Consider the following 20373-nt stretch of genomic DNA (forward strand, 5'->3'; position numbering starts at 1 on the left):
TAGACTGTCAGGCTCCGACACCTCTGCCTGCCCTGCATACCCTGCATCTCACCTACAGGCAGCCAAGCCTTGCGTGTGGCAGGAACATTTTTATTGTAAACAGTGAGGCCCCCCTCCCAGGCAGCCCAGATGAACAGGGTGGCACAGTCCTCGGGTGAGGTGGTCGTCCTTGCAGGGACGAGGGCAGGCAGCCCCCCTCTGCTAGCCCTGGGCCCCCGGCTCCGAGGCCAGCTCACTGAGCCTGCGTTCCTCCTGGAAGCGGATGAGTGCGTCTCGCTGGTTCACCACATCCAGCAGCTTCCTCAGGACCTGGTCCTCAGCCTGCCGGTCTGCAGGGGTCTTCAGGGTTTCTGAAGAAGACGATGGAGCTTAGAGAACGGGGAACTGCACGGGGAGGCAGGAAAAGCACAAGCTTGTCCTGGCCTGCGTGACTTCCACAACTAGGTAGGGTAAGTTTCCTCATCTGTAAAATGAGGAAGATCACTGTAAAAAACCCCAGTGGTTTTCTAGCATTGTTTAGCAGGAGCACCATTTTTATTTTAGTTTAGACTGATTGATTGGTTTATATATATACACACATACATATATACATATGGATGTAATTTCCACACCCAACCTGGAGTTCGAACTCATGACCTCACGATCAAGAGTTCCACCTGAGGCGGCCAGGTGCCCCAGCAGCAGTGCCATCTTTAAAGGCAATCTTAGGTAAAAGCTCAGTTGTGCAGCCCTGATTGAACTGAAGGCAGAGTAGGGGCCTGGACCCCCATTCGCTGGCTTCCTCCTGACATGTCTCAGAGGCACTCAGACTAGAGGACCATGTAGCCTGATCAGTGCCTGAGGTCACACGGCTGCAAACACCAGCCCCGTGATGTCCGCCTCTCTGTGTCCCCCCTACCTTCCCGGTTCATGTAGCCTCGTAGCTCCTGGTCCAGCTGCCACTGTTTGTCCTCCAGTTTCAGCTCCTGCACCCTGTGGAGGGCAGGGATTGAAGAGGCACAGCTGTCCCAGGTGCCCAAGAAGCTGGCTGGGGTCTGGCTTGTGCCACTGTCCCCACCCCCTGCCCCTTACGTGATCATGAGCTCTGCCTCCTCCGCCACCAGGCTGTTTTTCTTCTGAACGAGCTGGAGCAGCTGTTCTACCCACAGTGCCTTTTGCTGTTCCGGGGATCCTGACGGGCCAAGGAAGAGTGGGGGACGGTAGTCAGGCGGTCCCTAACCGGGGTCACGGGTGTCAGGGGCGTGAGGAGTGGAGCCTGCTGGAGGCAGGGCCTGGTGGTGTGAGGCACTGCCGGGGCTGAATGCACAGCTAGGAGGCAGAGGGGTGTCCCAGCTTGTCCTTCCTGTCTTTACTCACTGCTCTGGCTTCTCAAGGCCAGCTCCAGCTTCATGCCCTCAGCCTCCAGCTCCCTTAGAGCGGTCTCAATTTCATTTAGTCGCCGCTGGACAGCCTGAGGGGTGCAAGACAGGAGGCCCGGGAGTCTTTGGATTGTTCAAGAAAGCACCGGAGAAAGTGGGACCCCATGTCAGACCTGACCCCATCAGCAAACCCCTAGACCCCTCACCTGGGCCTTGCAGAACCGCTTCATCTCCTCCTCCCTAGCACGGCGCAGCAGAGTCCGCCGCCACGTTGGGTACTTGTCCATGGTGCCTGAGTTCTTGGCCAAGATCTGCAGAGCCTATGGCGGGGTCAGGGCGGTCAGGGGTAGGACCTGGCCTCCCTGTCGGATAGGGGCTGGGGAAGCTTTGTTTGGACGGGACCAAAGCTGCTTGGGCTGGAGGTGGGTAGAGTGAGTTCTGGTAGGAAAGACAGAGGCTTCGCGACCGGAGCCACACAGCGGGAGAAGACACTCTGAGAGACTGGCTCAGAGCAGAGGGAGGCGTCCTACGGGTTTGTCCTGTGGCGGGCAGTAGGCTCTACCTCGTGGATGCGTGCTGGCTTCAGCAGCGCAGGCGGCCAGGTTCCTCCTGCTCACCTGCTCTGTGTGTGAGTCCAAAGCCACAGCTTCCTCTTCCTCTGTTTCCTCCTCACTGGAGGGCGGGCTCTGTTCCTCCTCTTCCTCCATGGCCACAGGAACTGAACGGAGTAGACACGGCGTGGGCCCACACCTCCCTTTCCACTCCCCAGCACTCCCCTTTCGGGAACCCCAGTACCCCCCAGGGCACCCCCACCTGGGTGTGCAGTTACCTTGAGGGCTCCGGACTGGCATGCCCCAACCGACAAAGCTGCCTTCCAGGGCCTGGCGGGCCAAGGCAAGGCAGCTGCGGGGAGGCTTGGGTGGGGGCTCTAGCTCTGGGTCAGGAGTGAGATTAAGGGAGGACAGCTGCTTGCGCTCTGGGCTAGACAGGCGGATCCGCTGACGAGGAGGCTGGCTGGGGCTTGGGGCTGGAGCAGTCCTCTCCTGGGGGGTGACAGCCCCTGAGGGCCCTGATGGCATGCTGTTTTCATCCGGTGTGGGGAGGTCCTGGAAAAGCCACCATGTAGTCTGGTCAGCGATCTGCCCATTGTGGGGCTGCGGCTGCCCCCTTAGACAAATGTGGGTTCTGGCATTCATTCACTTATGCCATTTACTGAAACGTGTCAGGGCAGTGTTCTAGACACTTGAGATAAATCAATAAGATAAAAACCCTGCCTTCACGGAGGTTTTTTTTCTGGAGAACATCCAGTCACCCCCAGCAAAGTAAGCGGGGCTTAGACCCCTTTACGGTTTCCCACACTCCAACATTTTCACAGCTTTTACCTGACTCTCAGGGCCTTTGTCACTGCCTTCCTCCTTGTGGCCTGCCTGGGGCAGGTGCTGGAGGCAGTAGAAATGTCCTGGGAAGGGTGGAGAAGGGGAGAAGACATGAGATGTAGGCAGCCCAGTGCACAGACACTCAGTTTATCAGGGAAGGTGGGAGTGACAGGACTCCAGATTTGCAGGTGAATTTCTGCTGGTGTCCTGCTTCCTTAGAACCCTACATTTTGGGGTTTGGAGGGGACAGAGAAGACCTTAAACCCAGGGGAACTCAAGTGCCACCTTGAGCCTGTTGCCACCTCATGCCCAGTACCCCACTTCCCCTGCGGTTTCAAGATCCTTGCCGCCAGGCAGGGCCAGGCCCCAAGTGTCTGTGGAGATCTCCCAGGCCCCCCTTACCATCTCCCGGGTGCTGCTCATAGCCACCTGGCCACAATGTGGCCTCACAGGTATGACAGCGGAAGCAGCTCCGATGAAAGAAACGGCCATCAGCACAGAGACGTTCCAGGATGTAGAGGTGTTCTCCACAAAGTGCACACAGGTCCCCAGCACCAGCCTGCACCGAACCCCAGACCACAGGCTCAGCTGGAGTCGAGGCCAGCTGCAAAGGTCTTCCCGATCCTTGAGACACCCCTCCTTGGACTCCCCAGGCCTCTGCCTGCAGGCAGGGCCCCTTCCTCACCTCTTGGTGTTGGGATGGGGGTGTCAAGGGTACACCAGCCTCTGGGACAGGTGGCTCCTCAGTACTTGGGGTTTTAGCATCTACCTAAGGAGGTAAGAGTTTGGGCAGGGAGGTAGAGGGGCTGGAGAGTGGCTGTGTGCAGAGAATAGAAAGGGCTGGAAGAAAAGTGAGACAGGAAGGGAATCGAGATGTGGGTGGAGGTGGGGGTGGGCTCCAGGGCCTGGGGTAGGGAGCAAGACATGGCGGCACAGGACAGAGAGTGCCCAGGGAATAGAGCATGGGGCTGTCCAGCCCCTAAATGCATTTACCTCCAGGCGCGGCTTCTTGCCACCAGTATCCTCCCCGTTTTCCTGCAACAAGTCCTACGCTTTAAGCATGGGAGCTCTGAGCCCCCAGCCCTCCCCCCACTCTGAACCTCCTCCCCAACATCCCAACGATTCCCACTAGCAGTGCACTGCCCCGCTGCAACTCTGCCCAGACTCCTCACCTGGGCACGGGTCCGCTGCAGGGTCCTATGCAGTTTGCCAAGGAACAGCACAGCACTGGAGGTCCCCTGAGAGCCTTGGCTGACAGAGCCTGTCAGGGTGGACGGGAAATCAATACTGGACCTCTGGAACAGACCGCTGCAGTGCAGCCTGGGGTGCCTCTCCCAGCTGTCCCTCAGAGGGTGCCTCCCCCACCCCCGTGCCACCCACCTACCCCCCAGGCCACCTGGGTTGTGGGGCATGCTCTTGAAGGCACTGTGGAAGTGGCTGAGATAAGCGATGAGGCCCAGCGGGTCGCTCCCTGTCACCACTGCCTTTGCGGACAGCACGGGCGTGATGCCCAGCTCATGTTCTGCCATCCTCAGCGCCCAAGCAGTTGCTTCCAGGGCTCCCACCCCCTGCAGCTCTGAGGGCTCCCTGTGGATGTTGGGGAGAAAAGCTGATGGGAGACCAGAACCTGACCCCGTCAAAGGGGGACAGGGTGGGGAGAGGGCAGCAGGCAGGGGCTGGTGGGGTATAAAGGGAGCACAGGGCATGAGGGGATTATTCTCTGCTGTGCACACCTCCCTCGTGCTCCCCACCTACCCAGTGGCAATTTTCTGGCCGTGAGGGGCCTCCACCACTCACAAGCCACCCCTACTGAATGCACTGGACTCTCATGAGACTTGGGCAGGGAGGTGACATGAGCAGGACTACCAGCAAGCGGTGGTCCTGGGACTCAACTATGTGACTCCTACACAGTGGTCTTCCCACCAGTCCACACTGCCTGAGGTAGAAGGAGGAAAAGACATGAAAGATGGATGGACTGGCTGGGACCCCCTGAGCCCAGTTCGCAACTCACAGCAGGCCCGGCCGCAGCCGGTGCACCAGGGCACACAGAGCCAGCCCGTCCGCCCAGGAGGTAGACAGGTCGGTGACATGGACACCCGGGTACCCAGCCGTCTGCTCCTGGCACCAGCGTAGCAATTCTTCCTGGGTGCCTGCCGACCCTGAGAGAGGAAGCTGTGCTGTACTCAAGGGCCCTGGCTCAAAGGTGGCCCGGGTGATGGGCACGGGGGTCAGTATGGGAGGTGGAGGCGGGACCCATGCCTACAGGGGCACCAACTTAATGCTCACTGCTTTCATCCCAATTCTCTCTTTTTGGAATAAAGTGGAGAAAGTAAATCAGGTAGAATCACCGCGAGGCACAGAGGGCAGAAGGCTACGAACTGAGGGACAAGGGACGTCTGGAGGCTCAAAGGGAGGGCAGGTCTGGGGTCTGCAAGGCAGCACGGCTGCTGTCAGCCACTTGGGCTGTCGGGGTGGGAGCGGTTGTTGAAGTAGTAATATCCTGCACCCAGGCTGGCAGGCAGCTGCTGTTGTCCCTCCACCCTGCAGGGGGCTCCCAGCCCGAGGCTGCAGCTGTGCTGATGGCTGGTGCTTGTACCGCTCCGGGTGGTAAATATTTTGGGACACGGCCCCTGGAGGAGGGCTTGCTCACCTGTGGCTGGCTTTCCTCCATCTATCTTGTCACTCTTCTTTCTCACAGGCTCCTTGGCCACCACGTCATACAGGTCTCGTACCTAAGGCAGCCCCTTTCAGGTCTCAGGGCAGGCTGACAGCCTGCCTCAGCCCAGGAGGGGGAGGGGCCCATTTGGGGTAGGGCTCACCCACAGGGGCAGTTGACAGGGCAGGCCTGGAGTCTGGTGGGTGCCAGGGGCTCTGACCTGATTGGGAGTCACGGCCCGGAGGTTCAGGTTGGGGTAGCGGGTGGCAGGGTCCAGCCCATACTGGGCCACGTTGCGGTGCATGTTGTCTGGGGAGGTCTGTGAGAGGAGCTGGTACAAGCTCTCCCTGGGGGTTAGTGAGGGCAAGGGCAAGGGCACAAGCAGAAGCAAGAATCAGTACCCATCTCTCCAGAGCTACCAGGCCTTTCTTTCTTCTCTTGCCTGTGCCCCCCCATCTATTCACCCAACACCCCCACCTTCTTCCTGATGCTAGTCCTGTTTCTACCCCTGCCCTCCCCACACCCCCAGCTCAGGCCTCACCGCTCTGCCAACACTTCTAGGGGCTCAGCACCCTCTGCCCACCGCTTCACCATCCAGGCGGCATCAAAGGCTGCCAAGAAGCCCCGAGCCACTCCAGTGCCCAGGGGCCAGAAGGGCTGCCGGGTTAGAAAGAAAGAAAACAGTTTAGTGAGAGTCCACTAGGAGTCCCAAGCCCAGGTGCCCCCAAAATCATAGCTGAGGGGGCCCCACATTACACCAAGCAGCCCCCACTCCTTCCCACAAAGAGCACACCTTTTTTACCCTCTCCTTCCCAGGAGGCAATGTTCTTCCCCCCACCGCGGAGCCCCTGCACCTCCTCACAAGGAGTCCCTGCTTCTGGAAGTCCCTCCTCCTCCTCCCACAATCAGGGACTCCTGACCCCTCACCTCCACCAGGCAGTCCCCCACCAGCCCCAGCAGCAGGCGGGCACCGTGCTTCTCCTGCACTCGAGCAGAACTCTCTGCCCGCATCATGCTTGTGAAGTCAAAGGCAGAGATATCAGGCCTCCCGTGGGCATCTTTGGCAAACTCCAGCTTCCCGAGCTTGCCATTGGTGGCGAAGTCAGCAGCTGCCCTGGCAAAGCGCTGCAGAGCCTCGGGGACCACATTGGCATTGCCCAGCAGGCGGTCGGTGTCCTGCCAGTCCTAGAGACAGATCAGAACCAGCAGGGTCAGCTGGGCGGCCCATCCCCTTGGGCAGAGAAGGTGCACACGCTGAGGCCCTAAGGCGGTGCTTCCTCAGACTACATAGCAGGTGAAGGCTGAGCTGGACTAGAAAGTGAACATTCTGCTTCCCATTCTCCAGGCCCTTCCTCAGCACTCACCAAGCCCCACCCTGCCCTCAAGGCCTCGTGCCATTACTGTTACCGTGTATTTGCTCTGGACTGAGTCCTGAACCTCTCAGCCTCAGTTTCCCCATCATTTAGAGATGACATACCTAACCTCTCAAGGTACTTATGAGAATTTAGGTGAGAAAATCCATATAAAGTTCTCAACACAGTACCTAGCACATAGTAGGTTTTCAGCTGGTTCATTCAGCAAATATTTACTGCGAACTGACTACACACCAGGCACCCTTCAAGGCCCTGGGAATCATCAGCAAGCAAAAAGAACAAAGAGAAAAAACCCCCACCCTGATGGAGCTCCATGGCTGGTATAGGGGTTGGGAAGAGGATTCAGGCTGCCATGCAAATCCCAGGGGAGAAGAGCTTGTTGAGGTGGAGAAAATGTCAGGGCAAAGGCAAAAGAGCACAGGCTCCCTCTACACCAGGGCGGGGGACACTGGATCCAGGGCTGGCCTCTACCTCCCAGGGCCCACTGCCCAGCCCCTCCCTGCCTGGGCCCGGGCCCCACCTGACGCAGCACCCCGAGCCGCAGCAGGCACTGCTTCTTGGCTGTCATCACAAAATAGTGGGTGTCATCCTTGTAGTACACAATGTTCTCCAGATCAATGCCTGGTGGGGACAACATAGGGGGAGGAGTGTCTCCTTCTTACTCTGTGTCACCTCTCCCAGCACCCCAGCCATGCTTGTCCTCTGAGAGCTGGGATCACAGCTTAGATTGCAGTGGGTGTCCCCTGCACATGGGCCCATGAGTTCTGGTGGCACGATGGATGGACCATCTGTCCTGGGCCCGAGAGGCCTGAAGACTCGGGAGTAAAGAGAGAAACCTGGATGGGTGGCACCTAGGAGACCTGCACCATGCTTGCAGACAAAAGCCGGGCTTCTCAAACTGGGGCGTGTACACCCCAGGGAGGCAGGGCATTGCAAAGCCAAAGTAAACCTAGAGCATCTTCTTGAAGCACTACTTTCATTTTTAATTTACATCATTTTTATATTAAATCATACATAAAGAGGGGCGCCTGGGTGGTTCAGTAGGTTAAGCATCTGACTTTTGATTTTGGCTTAGGTCCGGATCTCACAGTTGATGAGTTAGAGCCCTGCAGTGGGCTCCGCGCTGACGGCATGGAGCCTGCTTGAGATTCTCTCTCCCTCTCTCTACCCCTCCCCTGCTCATGCTCTCTCTCTCTCAAAAGAAATAGATTAAACTTAAAACAGTAAAAAAAAAAAAAAAATCACATATAATGAAGCACAAAGCAAAACCCCATGCATTTTTGAGAGATTTCCGAGACTCATCATGCTGGTTGGCCAAGTGGGGCTGTGCCTACCGAATCACCTGGGGCACAGGTTCTTTGCTGCCGAGACCACAAAGTCGGAGAGTGTGGGATTACCTGGACTGAGAACAGCTAGGGAGAGGAGGGAGCCAGCCCACAGTCAGCTAGAGGGAGGGGAGATCCTACGAGAGGAGGTCCCAACCTGTGGCTTTGAGCAGGTTCTGGAAGAAGCTCTGGTTGTAGATCCTGGCCACACCGCTGATCTCGGGCACCTGTGTCTCTTCCACTGTGCGCCTGTTCACAAAGTTGACCGTGATGCCAATGGCCAGTTTGCCACGCATTTCCCGCACTGTGAAGCCTAGAAGTGGACACAGTGGGAGAAGGCGGGTATTGGCAAGAGAATGAGGGGTATGAGAGCCTAGAAAGGCCCAGGGGGAGCCCAAGATGCTGACTTCTTTGAGGGAAAGGACTACTCACCTTCAGGGACGAATTTACCTCCAGCAGCAGAGATGAGGACATCAAATTCATAGTTGGCCAGTTGGGGTGAGGGGCTGGGCTGGAGCTGGGCACGCCAGCCACAACCTGGCAGGAGGTGTGAGAGGAGAGAGGTGTGGAATTCTGAAGGGGCCCCTAGAGTCCCAGGACAAGCCAGTGAAACAAATGTGTAAAGTGCTTTGCAGTTTGTGGTTTGGCAAGCAGTGACATACTGTCTATCAAATTACACCATCACAACAGTTGTGGACAAGTAGTTGAGGAAGGACATATTGTACAGATGCTCAAAATGAGGTTCAGTGTGGTTTGCACACTATAGGCCACACTATAGCAAGGGTGACTCGGTTGACTCTTAACCCCATCCTTTTTCTTCCACAGGCCAAAATACCCTTTGCAGATGGGAGTCTTGGGAGAAGAGAAGTACTTACCCTTTTTGGGAGGGGGCTGGAGGCCAATGAAAGTGACACCCCAATGAATTTCTACCCCCAGGAGTAATGCCACTTTCAACAAAAGCAGCTGAAGCTGTCGGATGCCTGGAAGGGAGAGGAGATTTAAGACCAGGGACTCCAAGGCAGCAAACCCCTCCCCCCACCCATGCTCCAGCACTAGTGTTCTGATCAGAGCTAGAGGAGGTCTTAGAGATCACTCAGTTCAATTGCCCATTTTACAGATGAGGAACCTGAGTCCTTCAGGTCACCTGGCTGAAGTGAATCTGTTGCACTCGGCCTCTTGGCCATCCCAGCAGCCCCCCACTGTCTCTAGACCCAGGCTCACCCACCCCTCTAGGCCACCACATGGTGCTCACTGATGTGGTCCAGGGTGCCTGTACAGAAGCGCCCATAGAACTTCTTGGCACCGAGCGCTCTAAGGTCATGGATGGTGAAGGGCCAGAGGTGCAGCACGTTGTGGCGAGAGAACTTGGTGCGCTTCTCCACGAGCACCACACGGGCCCCCAGCAGGGCCAGCTCCACGGCAGCCCGCAACCCACAAGGTCCAGCGCCCACCACCAGGCACTGTGAACACACGGGGCAGTGTGGGCATGGCATCCTGTCTCCCTCTTCTGAACCCCCCCCACCCCCCCCCGCCCCCCCCCCCCCCCCCCCCCGCCCCCGCCAGCAACACGTATCCACCTTGGTGCTGGCGCAGGCCCGGCCCTGCTGGTATTCAGGCTGGTCTGCTCGCTTGTCCAGCTTGGCCCACAGTGACTTGGCACTCCAGTAGTTGAGCTGGGCCTTGATCTTGTGATACTGGGGTAGCCCCCCACCAGGCTCTATCCCTAGGGCCCCGCAGAGCCCCTGGAAGCTGCTCAGCACATCCTGGCACAGCTGGGCCTGTAGGAAGCTCTCGAAGTGGGCGTGTGCTGGATTGGTGGAGGTGGGGGAAGCCATGGAGGCCCCTGAGGCTCCCAGGACAGGAGCCGCTGAGCATAGGCGGGTGGCTGTTGGAGACAAGGAGGGAAGAGAAAGGAAAGAGGCTGGAGGAAGGAAGGAAGGAAAGGATGAGGAGGAGAAGAAAGCATGCTGGTGTCCCCCAGGGGGCGTCTGGGTCCACCCCTAATTGGCTCTGCTCCTCTCTCCCGGCCCACTCCCCATCTGCTCCAGAGACCACTCCCATCCTTCCACTCCAAGTGAAATTTGCCAAATTTGGGAATGGAAAAATCAGCAGCGTTAGGCACAGCGGGCAGGCAGGGAGGCAGGGAATCTCCAGCTCAGCTCCCCTTTCCCCGCAGCCAAGCTCCTCTCCATCTCTGGGGCCTGGAGCAGGAATTCTCATCCTGCCTTGATGAGGCCCTGGCAGCTGGGCGTGGGAGAAATTCTCAGACGTGGAGAGGGCAGGCAGCCCACAGGGAGAGTTCTCCTTGCCGTGCACACAGGGGCAGACCTGAGTCCGCCATCCAGCTGAAGGGCACACCTACTGGCTCATCTCACCCCTGGCCTCCCTGAGTGCCCCTCGATGACCTTAGTGCCACGCTGGGTGTGGGGGTGTGTCTTATGACAGGAACAAAGTTTTCCTCCTTAGCACTCGTGATTGCCTCCCGAAGAGGGGGAGGCAGTGTCTTAATTGCGTAGGTTCCCCCCACCCACACACACACCAAACTACCTCAACAAAGCGCCAGAGGATGTTGCGTCTGACAGGGGTTGAGGGAAGACTAGGTCTGTTTCTGACTCACTGTGGTCAAAATACTTCCCCTGTGACTGGCTGCTGCTCAAGGGGGCCCCTTGGGTGGCTGGGGGGCGACAGCCGGGTTCCCTCCTCCCAGCTTCCTCCCACCAGCATCGAGGCCCCGCCCCACCACCCCACCACCCACCGCACCCTGCGTCCCGGGCGCGCTCTCCCAGGAATCTCCCCAGACAAGGCCTCTCTTTGTCCCCTCTCCCTCGCTCGGGCCCCCACGCAACTTGAAGGACGTCGAGGGGGCCTTCTCACGCTGGGACTGTACGGAGGACGGAGTTGCCCACGGGGAAATTAGGTGGCTTCAGTAGGGACGTGTCCTCAGAGCTGATGCCCTCCCCCGCCCCTCTCGGCCACCCTACCGCTCCCAGCTTGAGCCCAGCGGACCAGGCCGAGGCAGGAGAAGGAGACTAAAGTTACCCGCTACGTGTCACCTGGACGCGGGCGGCCGGAACATAGGGAAAGGCAAAGGTCTCTCTTGCGGGGGTAGGGAAATGAAAGGAGAAAGATCTCAGCGAATGCGTAGAGAGGGGCCACTCAGCCTGCAGACGCCAGGACAAAGGATGTGCGAGGGGCGGAGCAGGGTGGAGGGATGGAGAGGGATGGGTGGGAGCTGGTCCGCTGGCACCAGGGTAGGGTGCCGGGGGTCATCCACGCTCTGGACGGTAAAGTCTGGAGAGGGGCAGCGCAGGGCGGGGGGAGGGGGGGGCCTCCCGGACCCGCCGGGCGGAGTTCCCGAGCGTCCGGGACCGCATTTCCCCGGAAGCGAGCCCCCCCTCCCCCCCGCCCCCCGGCGGGCAGGGGGCACACAGCTGGCGCAGCTGGACAACTTACCGGGCCTCTCGCGAGCCGGAAGGGGCCGCTTCCTGCCCGGCGGGCGTCCCGGACTGGGCGGGTGGGACGGTGGGGGCGGGGGCGGAGGAAGAGGAGGAGTAGGAGACTCGCTGGGAAAGCCGCAGACGCGGGGCGACGCGCCGGCGGCCCAGGGCTGGGGGGTTCGGCGGGGTTTGGGCTTTGGCGCCGGGCGCGCGGCCCGTGAGACTTTATTAGCGCCTCATTAGCATCTCATTACCCCGGGATCCCGGGCCCTGGCGGCCCAGGGCACGCCCACGCCTGCAGGGTGGTGCCCGAGGGCGTGGCGCTGTGGATGCCCTTTTCCGCTTGGGGGTCGGAGACTCGGGCGGGGCTTGCGGGGACTGAGAAGTTCAGGGTCTGCGGCACCCCGCGCCCGAGAGCGCACCGGGGTCTCCACCCCGGTGCCCGCGTCTGCAGAGCTAACCGTTCCGGGCAGGCGAGGCCACCCACCCTTGCGTGGTACCAACTCTGCGAGCCGCTTCTGAGCGCCGGGCGGATAGGGCGCTCGTCCTGGGCGAGAAGTTTGCAGAAGCGGACCGGTCCGTAGGTGGCGCCGGAACGTCTGTGCTCTCTACACCTCTCCTACTAGGAGATCCACGGCCCGGGCGCCACTGTGGGTCCAGGCCGGGGATCCGCCACGCCCGGCGACAACTTCGCCCCTAGTCCCGGGCTGAGGGCCTTGGGCACGGATTAAAGTCCTGGGAACCTGGCAGTCTGCAGCTTCAGCAGCGGCTCGAGAAGTGAGAGGGCCAGAGGGTCTTGGTGGGAAAGCGGGTGTGGTTAGACCACTACTAAGGGGAAACGGGTTTGTGGGCGAGAGGCTAAATCCCCAGTGTTAAAGCAGACTTCGGAGTGAGAACCCACAGAACCGTCAATGCTGAAAAGGGCTTGTGAGTCCTTTGGGATCAACTTCCTCATATTCCTGATAAGGAAACAGGGCTGAATGTGAAGGCACCCAAGGTCGTTTAGCTAATTAATAAAACATCAATTCTCATTTATTGAGCAGCTACTATGAGTGTAACCATAATGTCAGTGATCAAAACAGTCCCATTTTAGTGGAAAAGAAACTGAGGGTCACAGAGATTCTCTGTCCTGCAACATGTTACACAGCAAGTGACAGAGCTAGTATGGGGCCCAGGTGTGTCTGGGCTCCACAGCCGGTGTAGATGCCACATGACAGATGACAGGCTGGCATTGTAAGAAGCTGTTTCCTGTTTAGAGGTAGTGACACACTTACATGGGAAGTACTCACAAAACCGAAATTAATGGGAGGGTCCCTCTCCTTGAGATCCGGGGACCAGAAATAGCTGCCTTCCTCTTTCTTCTCACTCTGCTCTCCTCTGGAAGCTCTCAAAGACCCAGTAAGGCCTGAGGGCTCCCTGCTCTCAGCCTGAGCTGAGATGCAGGCAAGGGAAGGGAGGCAAGGGGAAATGCCTGCTCTCCGCCAAAAGAGGCAGGGAATTCAGCCAGGTCACACTCAGGAAACTAGGGCAGCCTCCCAGCCAGGCCCTTACTAGCTCTTGAGTATGACTCGTTATTTGGCGTGAAATAAATGTGCCAAATTAGACACACCCATATTTAAATACACAGTGTAAAAAGTATTCTGAAGTCCACTATAAATGGGTTTACCAGGCTTTTAGAATCGTCCCACGTCCCTTTTATTAGCAGATGGTAAAAGACTGGCCTCTCCGACTTAGTGTATTTGCAAAGGCCCCACAGGATCTGGCCCTTAATTCAATGGCTTTGCTGTTGCAGCCAAAAAGGATTATATGGCCCTCTGAAGGATAAATGGTAAAATTTGTCTTTAAAAAAGATCACAGAACAATATTGACTTCAGTGCTGAAAATCTGCTGACTTGGAGTTTCACTTTCTGCTAATTAAAGGTACACACTGGAGCATAAAGCAATGGGTAATATACTTACTGACCTGTAATCCAGAAGCTCCGGTCAGATTCCAGCTTTGCTTCACCAGCTTAGTGTGACCTTGAAAAAGTCACCAACCACCATGCTTCAGCCTTATCATTTCTAAATGAAGGCCGTTTAAGTACTCAACCTCCTCAGCTCATTTCAATTCTAAAATGTTGGTGACCCTAAGAAGTGTACAGAGACTAGAAGGCCCAGACGCCAAGCCATGAAGACAGGATCTCTTTCCTCTAATCCATATCGGGTTCTGTGTCCCAGCAATGCCATCCCTCACACTGCAGGTGACGTGTCTCAGCCACCCTGTAATAAGACCTTGCACCTATAGGTCTGTGAGGTCAAACAACACACCCACAGTCCTGGGCCGGGAGCCCAGGCTGAAGTGTGACAGACAGGCAGACACATTTCCTGATGTAAACATAATTATGAGCTGAGTGTGAAGTGTAGAGTGCTGTGCACAGATATGAAAGGGTAGCTTGATTGAAATTAGAGAGTCAGGGAAGGGCTCCCTGAGGAAGTGACACACTGAATTCAGACAGCTGACCAGACATTAGAGTAGGTGCAGAAAACTTTCAAGCCTGAGAAACCACCTGCCTCCAGCCCTAAGGCAGGAAATGGCCGGATGTGTTCGGGGAACAGCAAGGGAACCAGTGGCTGGAAGTGAGAATGGGGAAGGGGCCCAAGAGGAAGCTGCATTTCAGATTTTATTGAGTGCAGTGGGAAACTGAAGGATTGTAGGCAGAGACATGATCATATTTGCCTTAGTAACACAACATCCATTCACTTAGAGAGACACTCTGCTAAAGGCACAACAGAGAGCCCACATAGATCACCGCCACTTCCAGTGGAGAGAGCGGTGGAGGGGGAGGGGCAGAAAGGGTCAGTGAGGCCTTGGCAGGAACCCAGGCAAGAAGAGGGGATAGGACAACGGGGAGATGGGAGCAGTGGATGGATTCAAACTATAGCTTGAGGTGAAGGGGACATATTGTGGGGATGGATCTGACACGGCAGGTGAGGAGGCCCTATCAAGATTGGCTTCCAGCTTTCTCTCAGCTGAGAAGAGTGACTGAACCAGAAATGATTGGGCCCCTCATTCTTTTCTACTCTTCCCTGCAAATTTATTCCTCTACATGCAGCTTCCTCTTCCGGTACTGTCTCCAGAGGTGAAAACATGCTGATTTCACAGGCCAAGACAACATGGAGACAAAGGTTAAAAGCACAACTGGGCCCAGGATTAAATACTTTCCTGTGTTTTTGTTAATGAGCACTTTTATACTTCAAACACTAAGATTGTAGATAAAACTTGTCCAGAAGCCATTTAATCATGAGAGGGAGATTTTAAGAATGTGGAGTTTTGTTTTTAACTCCCAGTTTAGCCTAAAGGAAGCTTCAGTTTAACCCTGCATCTACCAAGGATAAAAATAACCTGAACTAAAACCAAAAGCCAAACTATTCTTTTGGAATAACTTCAAATCTGTATTTTAAATGGTCCAATGGATATGAAGATATTAATCTGTGGATACTAAAATTCGAAATAGATAATAAATCCATACTCTAAGACCAACAAAGTTAGTTTCCTGACTTGACCTCTGCTCAAATTTTTCCCTCTTTCTACATGTCATATTGGATATAGTAGTACTTCTCAGATGTTAAGAAAAAGACTATGATCTCTTGCTAATGTTACCTAAAATGTGTTCAAGTTCCTACATTTTGTGTTGAAAATATGACTGAATGAACTTTAGTTTAAAAACTCTCTCAGTGTGGTACACTTAAGGTGAGGATGATTTTATACATACAGTGCGTGTATATATGTACATACTTTGTATATACTTTATATATATATATATATATATGTAAATATGTATTATAGCCAACAAAAGCGTGTTGCTTAATTACGTGGGAAAAAATTGAAAGCTACATAAACTATCACAGTGACATTCCTGTTTCTTTTAGAGGTCATTCCTTGACACCTGCCGTTTACAAAAGGCAAGGGGGATTTTTTAGAGGTCACTCCTCCAAGCCTGCTGTTTACAAAAGTAAAACCAAGAGCTTTCTTTCAGTTCTTAAGAATTTAGGCTTATTTTAGGAGGCCCTGGGTGGTTCAGTCAGTTATACGTCTGACTCTTGACTTTGGCTCAGGTCACCATCTCACAAGATTGAGCCCTACGTTGGCCTCTGTGCTGACAGTGCAGAGCCTGCTTGAGATTCTTTATCTCCCATTCTCTGTTCTTCCCCCACTTGTGTGCGTGCTCTCAAAATAAGATTTAAAAACAGTTAGTCTTATTTTAGTCTGAAAAGTGAGGATGATAATTCACCTCAATACTTACAAATAAGGGTAGCAAAAACAAGGGTAGTCAAACAAGTCTGCCCTAAACATAAACTATCCTTAGGAGTTTGAAAAAAGGGCTCACAAAGGCTCATGTTAGTTAAGACATTTTCACATCAGCAGTAATTTTCATTGAATTAGTAAATTTCTATTAAGTTTTTAAATCAATAGTGGTAAAATACTAGTATGAATATTAATGCGGTAGTCATCGTTTCTACAGGAGAAAGACTATATACTTTTATATATATTATATTTTACAATTATTGTTTTATGTAAAAAGTTTGATCATGTGCTACAATGTCAGACACAGATCAATTTTTTAAAAGTAAGTTCTACGTCCAATCTGGGGCTTGAACTCAAACCCCAAGATCAGGAGTCGTATGCTCTACCGACTGAGCCTGCCAGGGGCACCAGATCCTCAATTTTAGCCAAAAATCTTCTATTACATCAAGCAGACCGTATGTAAAGACAAACCCAGCTTGAAGCTTCAAAAGACTGGTGGTAGTAAGCCCATCTGGTGGCAGCAGCATAGTGGGACCAGCTGGCCCTGTGCAGCAGTTCTGGCTTTGACAGTTACTATGTGACCTTGGGCAATGGACTTCATCTGTTTGGGTCTCTATGTTCTTGTCTGTAAAATAGGCATAATATTACTTACCTCATACGAATGTCCTGAAGATTAAGTAAATTAAGACTTTTGCTCCAGACACTGCTCATTCCAGGTGCCAGTTATTTGGGGCTGAATTGCATCCCCCACCAAATTCATGTTGATGTCCTAACTCCCAGAACCTCAGAATGTGACTGTGTTTGGAAATAGGGCCTTTAATGAAGTAACTAAGTGAAAATGTGGTCACTAGGATTAGGGTGGGCCCTAATCCAATACTGACTGATGTCCTTGTAAGATTAGGACAAAACACACAGAGGGAAGATCATGCAAAGACAGGGAGCAAAAGATAGTCAGGAGGCCTCAGAAGAAACCAACCCTGCAGGCACCTTGATCTTGGACTTTCAGCCTCCAGAACTGAGAAAATAAGATCTCTGCTGCTTAAAGCACCCAGACTATGGTATTTGTAATGGCAGCCCCAGCAAGCAAATATGCCAGTCCTGGTCAGCGGGGACTGGAGTCCCCTAATGACAGGGCAGGGCAGAGATCCTACTTTGTGCACCGCGACACAAAAGATAGTTGAGGAGCACTAAGATACAGACCTAACACACTTGGCTTCACTCCTGCCTATAGGATAAAGACTCAATATGTAGCAGATATTATTATCCAATTTATGAAAACCTACATGTAAGCATCTGTGAGGGGAACACCATTATATTCTTCAGCATTATGGAACCGCTGCTCACCACATTTAGAACACAGGAACCGACTGCAGGAAACAGAACAGAGGTAGAAAGAGGTTTGGGGCACCTGGGTGGCTTAGTCAGTTAAGCGTCCGACTTTGGCTCAGGTCATGATCTCACGGTCTGTGGGTTCGACTCCTGCACCGGACTCTGTGCTGACAGCTCAGAGCCTGGAGCCTGTCTCAAATTCTGCATCTTCCTCCCTCTCTGCTCCTCCTCCACTCACACTCTGTCTCTGTCTCTCAAAAGTAAATAAACATTAAAAAAAAAAAAAAAGAGGTTCAAGAAGCAGACACAAGCACAGGAATAAATACCTTATTTTGATGGCAATGGCTCAAGTCTTCCCAAAGCTAGCCCTCTACTCAGAGAAAACCAGAGATTCACTTTTGAAAGCGATAAGGTACATTTCAATGGCCCAAAGCATGATATTCTATTTCCTAAGTACACTTTGCATTTCTGCACTTGTTAAAACAATTTAAAAAACTGTACAAGTTTAGTAGAAAATAAGTTGTGAAACACCGAGCCAAATATTTCTCAAACACACAACAGAGACATTTTTACGTACGTGACATTTCCTTTGGGTACAGAGTCACTGAACTTTAGAATTTGGGGTTTCACAGGGCAGAATGTGTATTTGGGACACCGAAGAGAAGCGAGATGTATCAAGCTATCATTCTCTCCTTTTCCCGCTGACAGCCAGGTGAATAAACCAGAACTCTTCCAGAAGATATTTTTATGGCTGAAACTGGCTCACAAGTTGGAAGCAGGTAGGCCTGTGCCAGGCAGGACAGCAGCCACCAGTCACATGTGGCTACTGAGAACTTGTAACGTGGCCAGTGTGTCTAAGGAACTTCTGGCGGTGGGTTTTTTTGTTTGTTTTCTGAGTAATTGCTATGCCCAGTGTGGGGCTTGAACTCATGACCCTGAGATCAAGAGTCGCATGCTCTTCTGACTGAGCCAGCCAGGTGCCCCAGGTTTTAAAATAAATTCAAACTGATAATCACTCCAGTTACTGAAAAAATATTATGTGTGCAACTACCTGTATGTTAGTCTAGGTTTTCAACTGTAAATCATATGAATTCTAAACACAGGTCAAGTATGTCCAAGAATATTAGCATTCAAATGGAGTGTATACTAGACTTTGAAGGCTTAACATGCAAAAAAGAATCGGAAATATCTTATTAATATATTTTTATATTGATGGCAGGTTGAAATGATATTTGGCAAATGTTGGATTAAATAAATTTTATTCAAATCAATTTCACCTTTGTTTTTAATGTGGCTACGAGAAAATTTAAAATTATATGTGGCCCACACTGTATTTCTCCTAGTGCAGAGGTAGACTGTCATAAAGCTAGTTAAACTGACTTGTGTGACTTTATTTCCTGAAGAATTCTCCAGCTCTCCAGAGTGAGTAGTTAAAAGTCCATTTATATTAATACTGTGTAGGGCCTGGAGAAAATGTGGGCCAGTAAGCTTTGAAGCGCTGGCAAAAACTTTGCATTTTAAGAATAACGTTAAAGTAGTTTAAATGACTAAGAGCCTGAAATAATATTTGGGTCATAACTGTATTTGTAAAAATTGTATCTTGGCTCTAGTCAGGCCTGACTTAAACACTGCTTTGGCTGATACTTGTAAGATATACATCATTTTAGAAATTTTGTGACTTACATATAATAAAATATAGTTTGGCAAATATGTAAAAAAAAAAAAAAAAAAGCTTTCATCTTCTCTCAAAACTAAAGAATTCCATTACTTTAACTTCTAAAAAACTTTCTTGATTCAGGTGGAAATCAAACAAAGATGTCTACAGTGAGAAATAAGTAACAGATAGAAAGATCCTGTTAAGGGATGTCCACTCTCACCACTGTTGTTTAACATAGTGCTGGAAGTCCTAGCATCAGCCATCAGACAACAAAAGGAAATCAAAGGCATCAGAATTGGCAAAGAGGAAGTCAAACTTTCACTCTTCGCAGATGACATGATACTCTACATAGAAAACCCGACAGACTCCACCAGAAGCCTACTAGAACTGATCCAAGAATTCAGCCAAGTTGCAGGGTACAAAATCAACGTACAGAAATCGGTTGCATTTTTATACACCAATAATGAAGCAACAGAAAGAGAAATCAAGAAACTGATCCCATTCACAATTGCACAAAAAACCATAAAATACCTCGGAATAAACCTAACCAAGGATACAAGAGATCTGTATGATGAAAACTATAGAAAACTTATGAAGGAAATTGAAGAAGACACAAAGAAATGGAAAAACATTCCATGCTCATGGATAGGAAGAATAAATATAGTTAAGATGTCATTACTACCTAAAGCACTCTACACATTCAATGCAATTCCAATCAAAATTGCACCAGCATACTTCTCAAAACTAGAACAAACTATCCAAAAATTTGTATGGAACCACAAAAGACCCCGAATAGCCAAAGTAATACTGAAAAATAAAACCAAAACGGGAGGTATCACCATCCCAGACTTCAGCCTCTACTACAAAGCTGTCATCCTCAAGACAGTATGGTATTGGCACAAAAACAGACACATAGACCAATGGAACAGAATTGAGAACTCAGAAGTGGACCCAAAAGTATACAGCCAACTGATCTTTGACAAAGCAGGAAAGAATATCCAATGGAAAAAAGACAGCCTTTTTAACAGATGGTGTTGGGAGAACTGGACAGCAACATGCAGAAGAATGAAACTAGATCATTTTCTCACACCATGCACAAAAATCAACTCAAAATGGATAAAGGACCTGAACGTGAGACAGGAAACTATCAACACCCTAGAGGAGAAAGCAGGAAACAACCTCCTTGACCTCCACCGCAGCAACTTCTTACTTGACACATCCCCAAAAGCAAGGGAATCAAGAGCAAAAATAAACTGTTGGGACCTCATCAAGATTAAAAGCTTCTGCACAGCCAAGGAAACAACCCAGAAAATTAATAGGCAACCAACGGAATGGGAAAAGATAGTTGCAAATGACATATCAGATAAAGGGTTAATATCCAGAATCTATAAGGAACTCACCAAACTACACGCCCGAAAAACAAACAACCCAGTGAAGAAATGGGCAGAAGACATGAACAGACACTTCTCCAAAGAGGACATCCAGATGGCCAACAGACACATGAAACGATGCTCAGCATCCCTCCTCATCAGGGAAATACAAATCAAAACCACACTGAGATACCACCTCACGCCAGT

At 52.3% G+C, this 20373-nt stretch overlaps 1 protein-coding gene across 4 annotated transcripts; it reads right to left on the reverse strand.

Moving 5' to 3' along the window:
• Positions 1-73: 73 nt before the first annotated feature.
• Positions 74-11727, reverse strand: MICAL1 (microtubule associated monooxygenase, calponin and LIM domain containing 1). Of its 4 annotated transcripts, none has more exons than XM_039237393.1 (25): positions 11542-11727; positions 9666-10009; positions 9341-9548; positions 8964-9068; positions 8521-8625; positions 8246-8401; positions 7284-7384; positions 6318-6575; positions 5932-6047; positions 5611-5737; positions 5385-5466; positions 4746-4893; positions 4131-4321; positions 3907-3995; positions 3728-3769; positions 3420-3503; positions 3137-3293; positions 2741-2817; positions 2188-2464; positions 1976-2076; positions 1565-1678; positions 1357-1450; positions 1072-1171; positions 899-972; positions 74-350 (listed from the first exon to the last, which is right to left on the reverse strand). In XM_039237393.1, the coding sequence occupies exons 2-25, from the start codon at positions 9921-9923 to the stop codon at positions 202-204; spliced, it is 3213 nt and encodes a 1070-aa protein (XP_039093324.1). In that variant the 5' UTR covers positions 9924-10009; positions 11542-11727; the 3' UTR covers positions 74-201. The 4 variants fall into 4 exon arrangements, with proteins under 4 accessions (XP_039093324.1, XP_039093323.1, XP_039093322.1 ...); XM_039237392.1 differs by having other exon boundaries at positions 4119-4321; XM_039237391.1 differs by having other exon boundaries at positions 9666-9973; positions 11542-11614.
• Positions 11728-20373: the final 8646 nt, after the last annotated feature.

Source organism: Hyaena hyaena, unplaced genomic scaffold (genome assembly GCF_003009895.1).
Source record: "Hyaena hyaena isolate Hyena2069 unplaced genomic scaffold, ASM300989v1 scaffold_123, whole genome shotgun sequence".
Classification (NCBI taxonomy): Eukaryota; Metazoa; Chordata; class Mammalia; order Carnivora; family Hyaenidae; genus Hyaena; species Hyaena hyaena.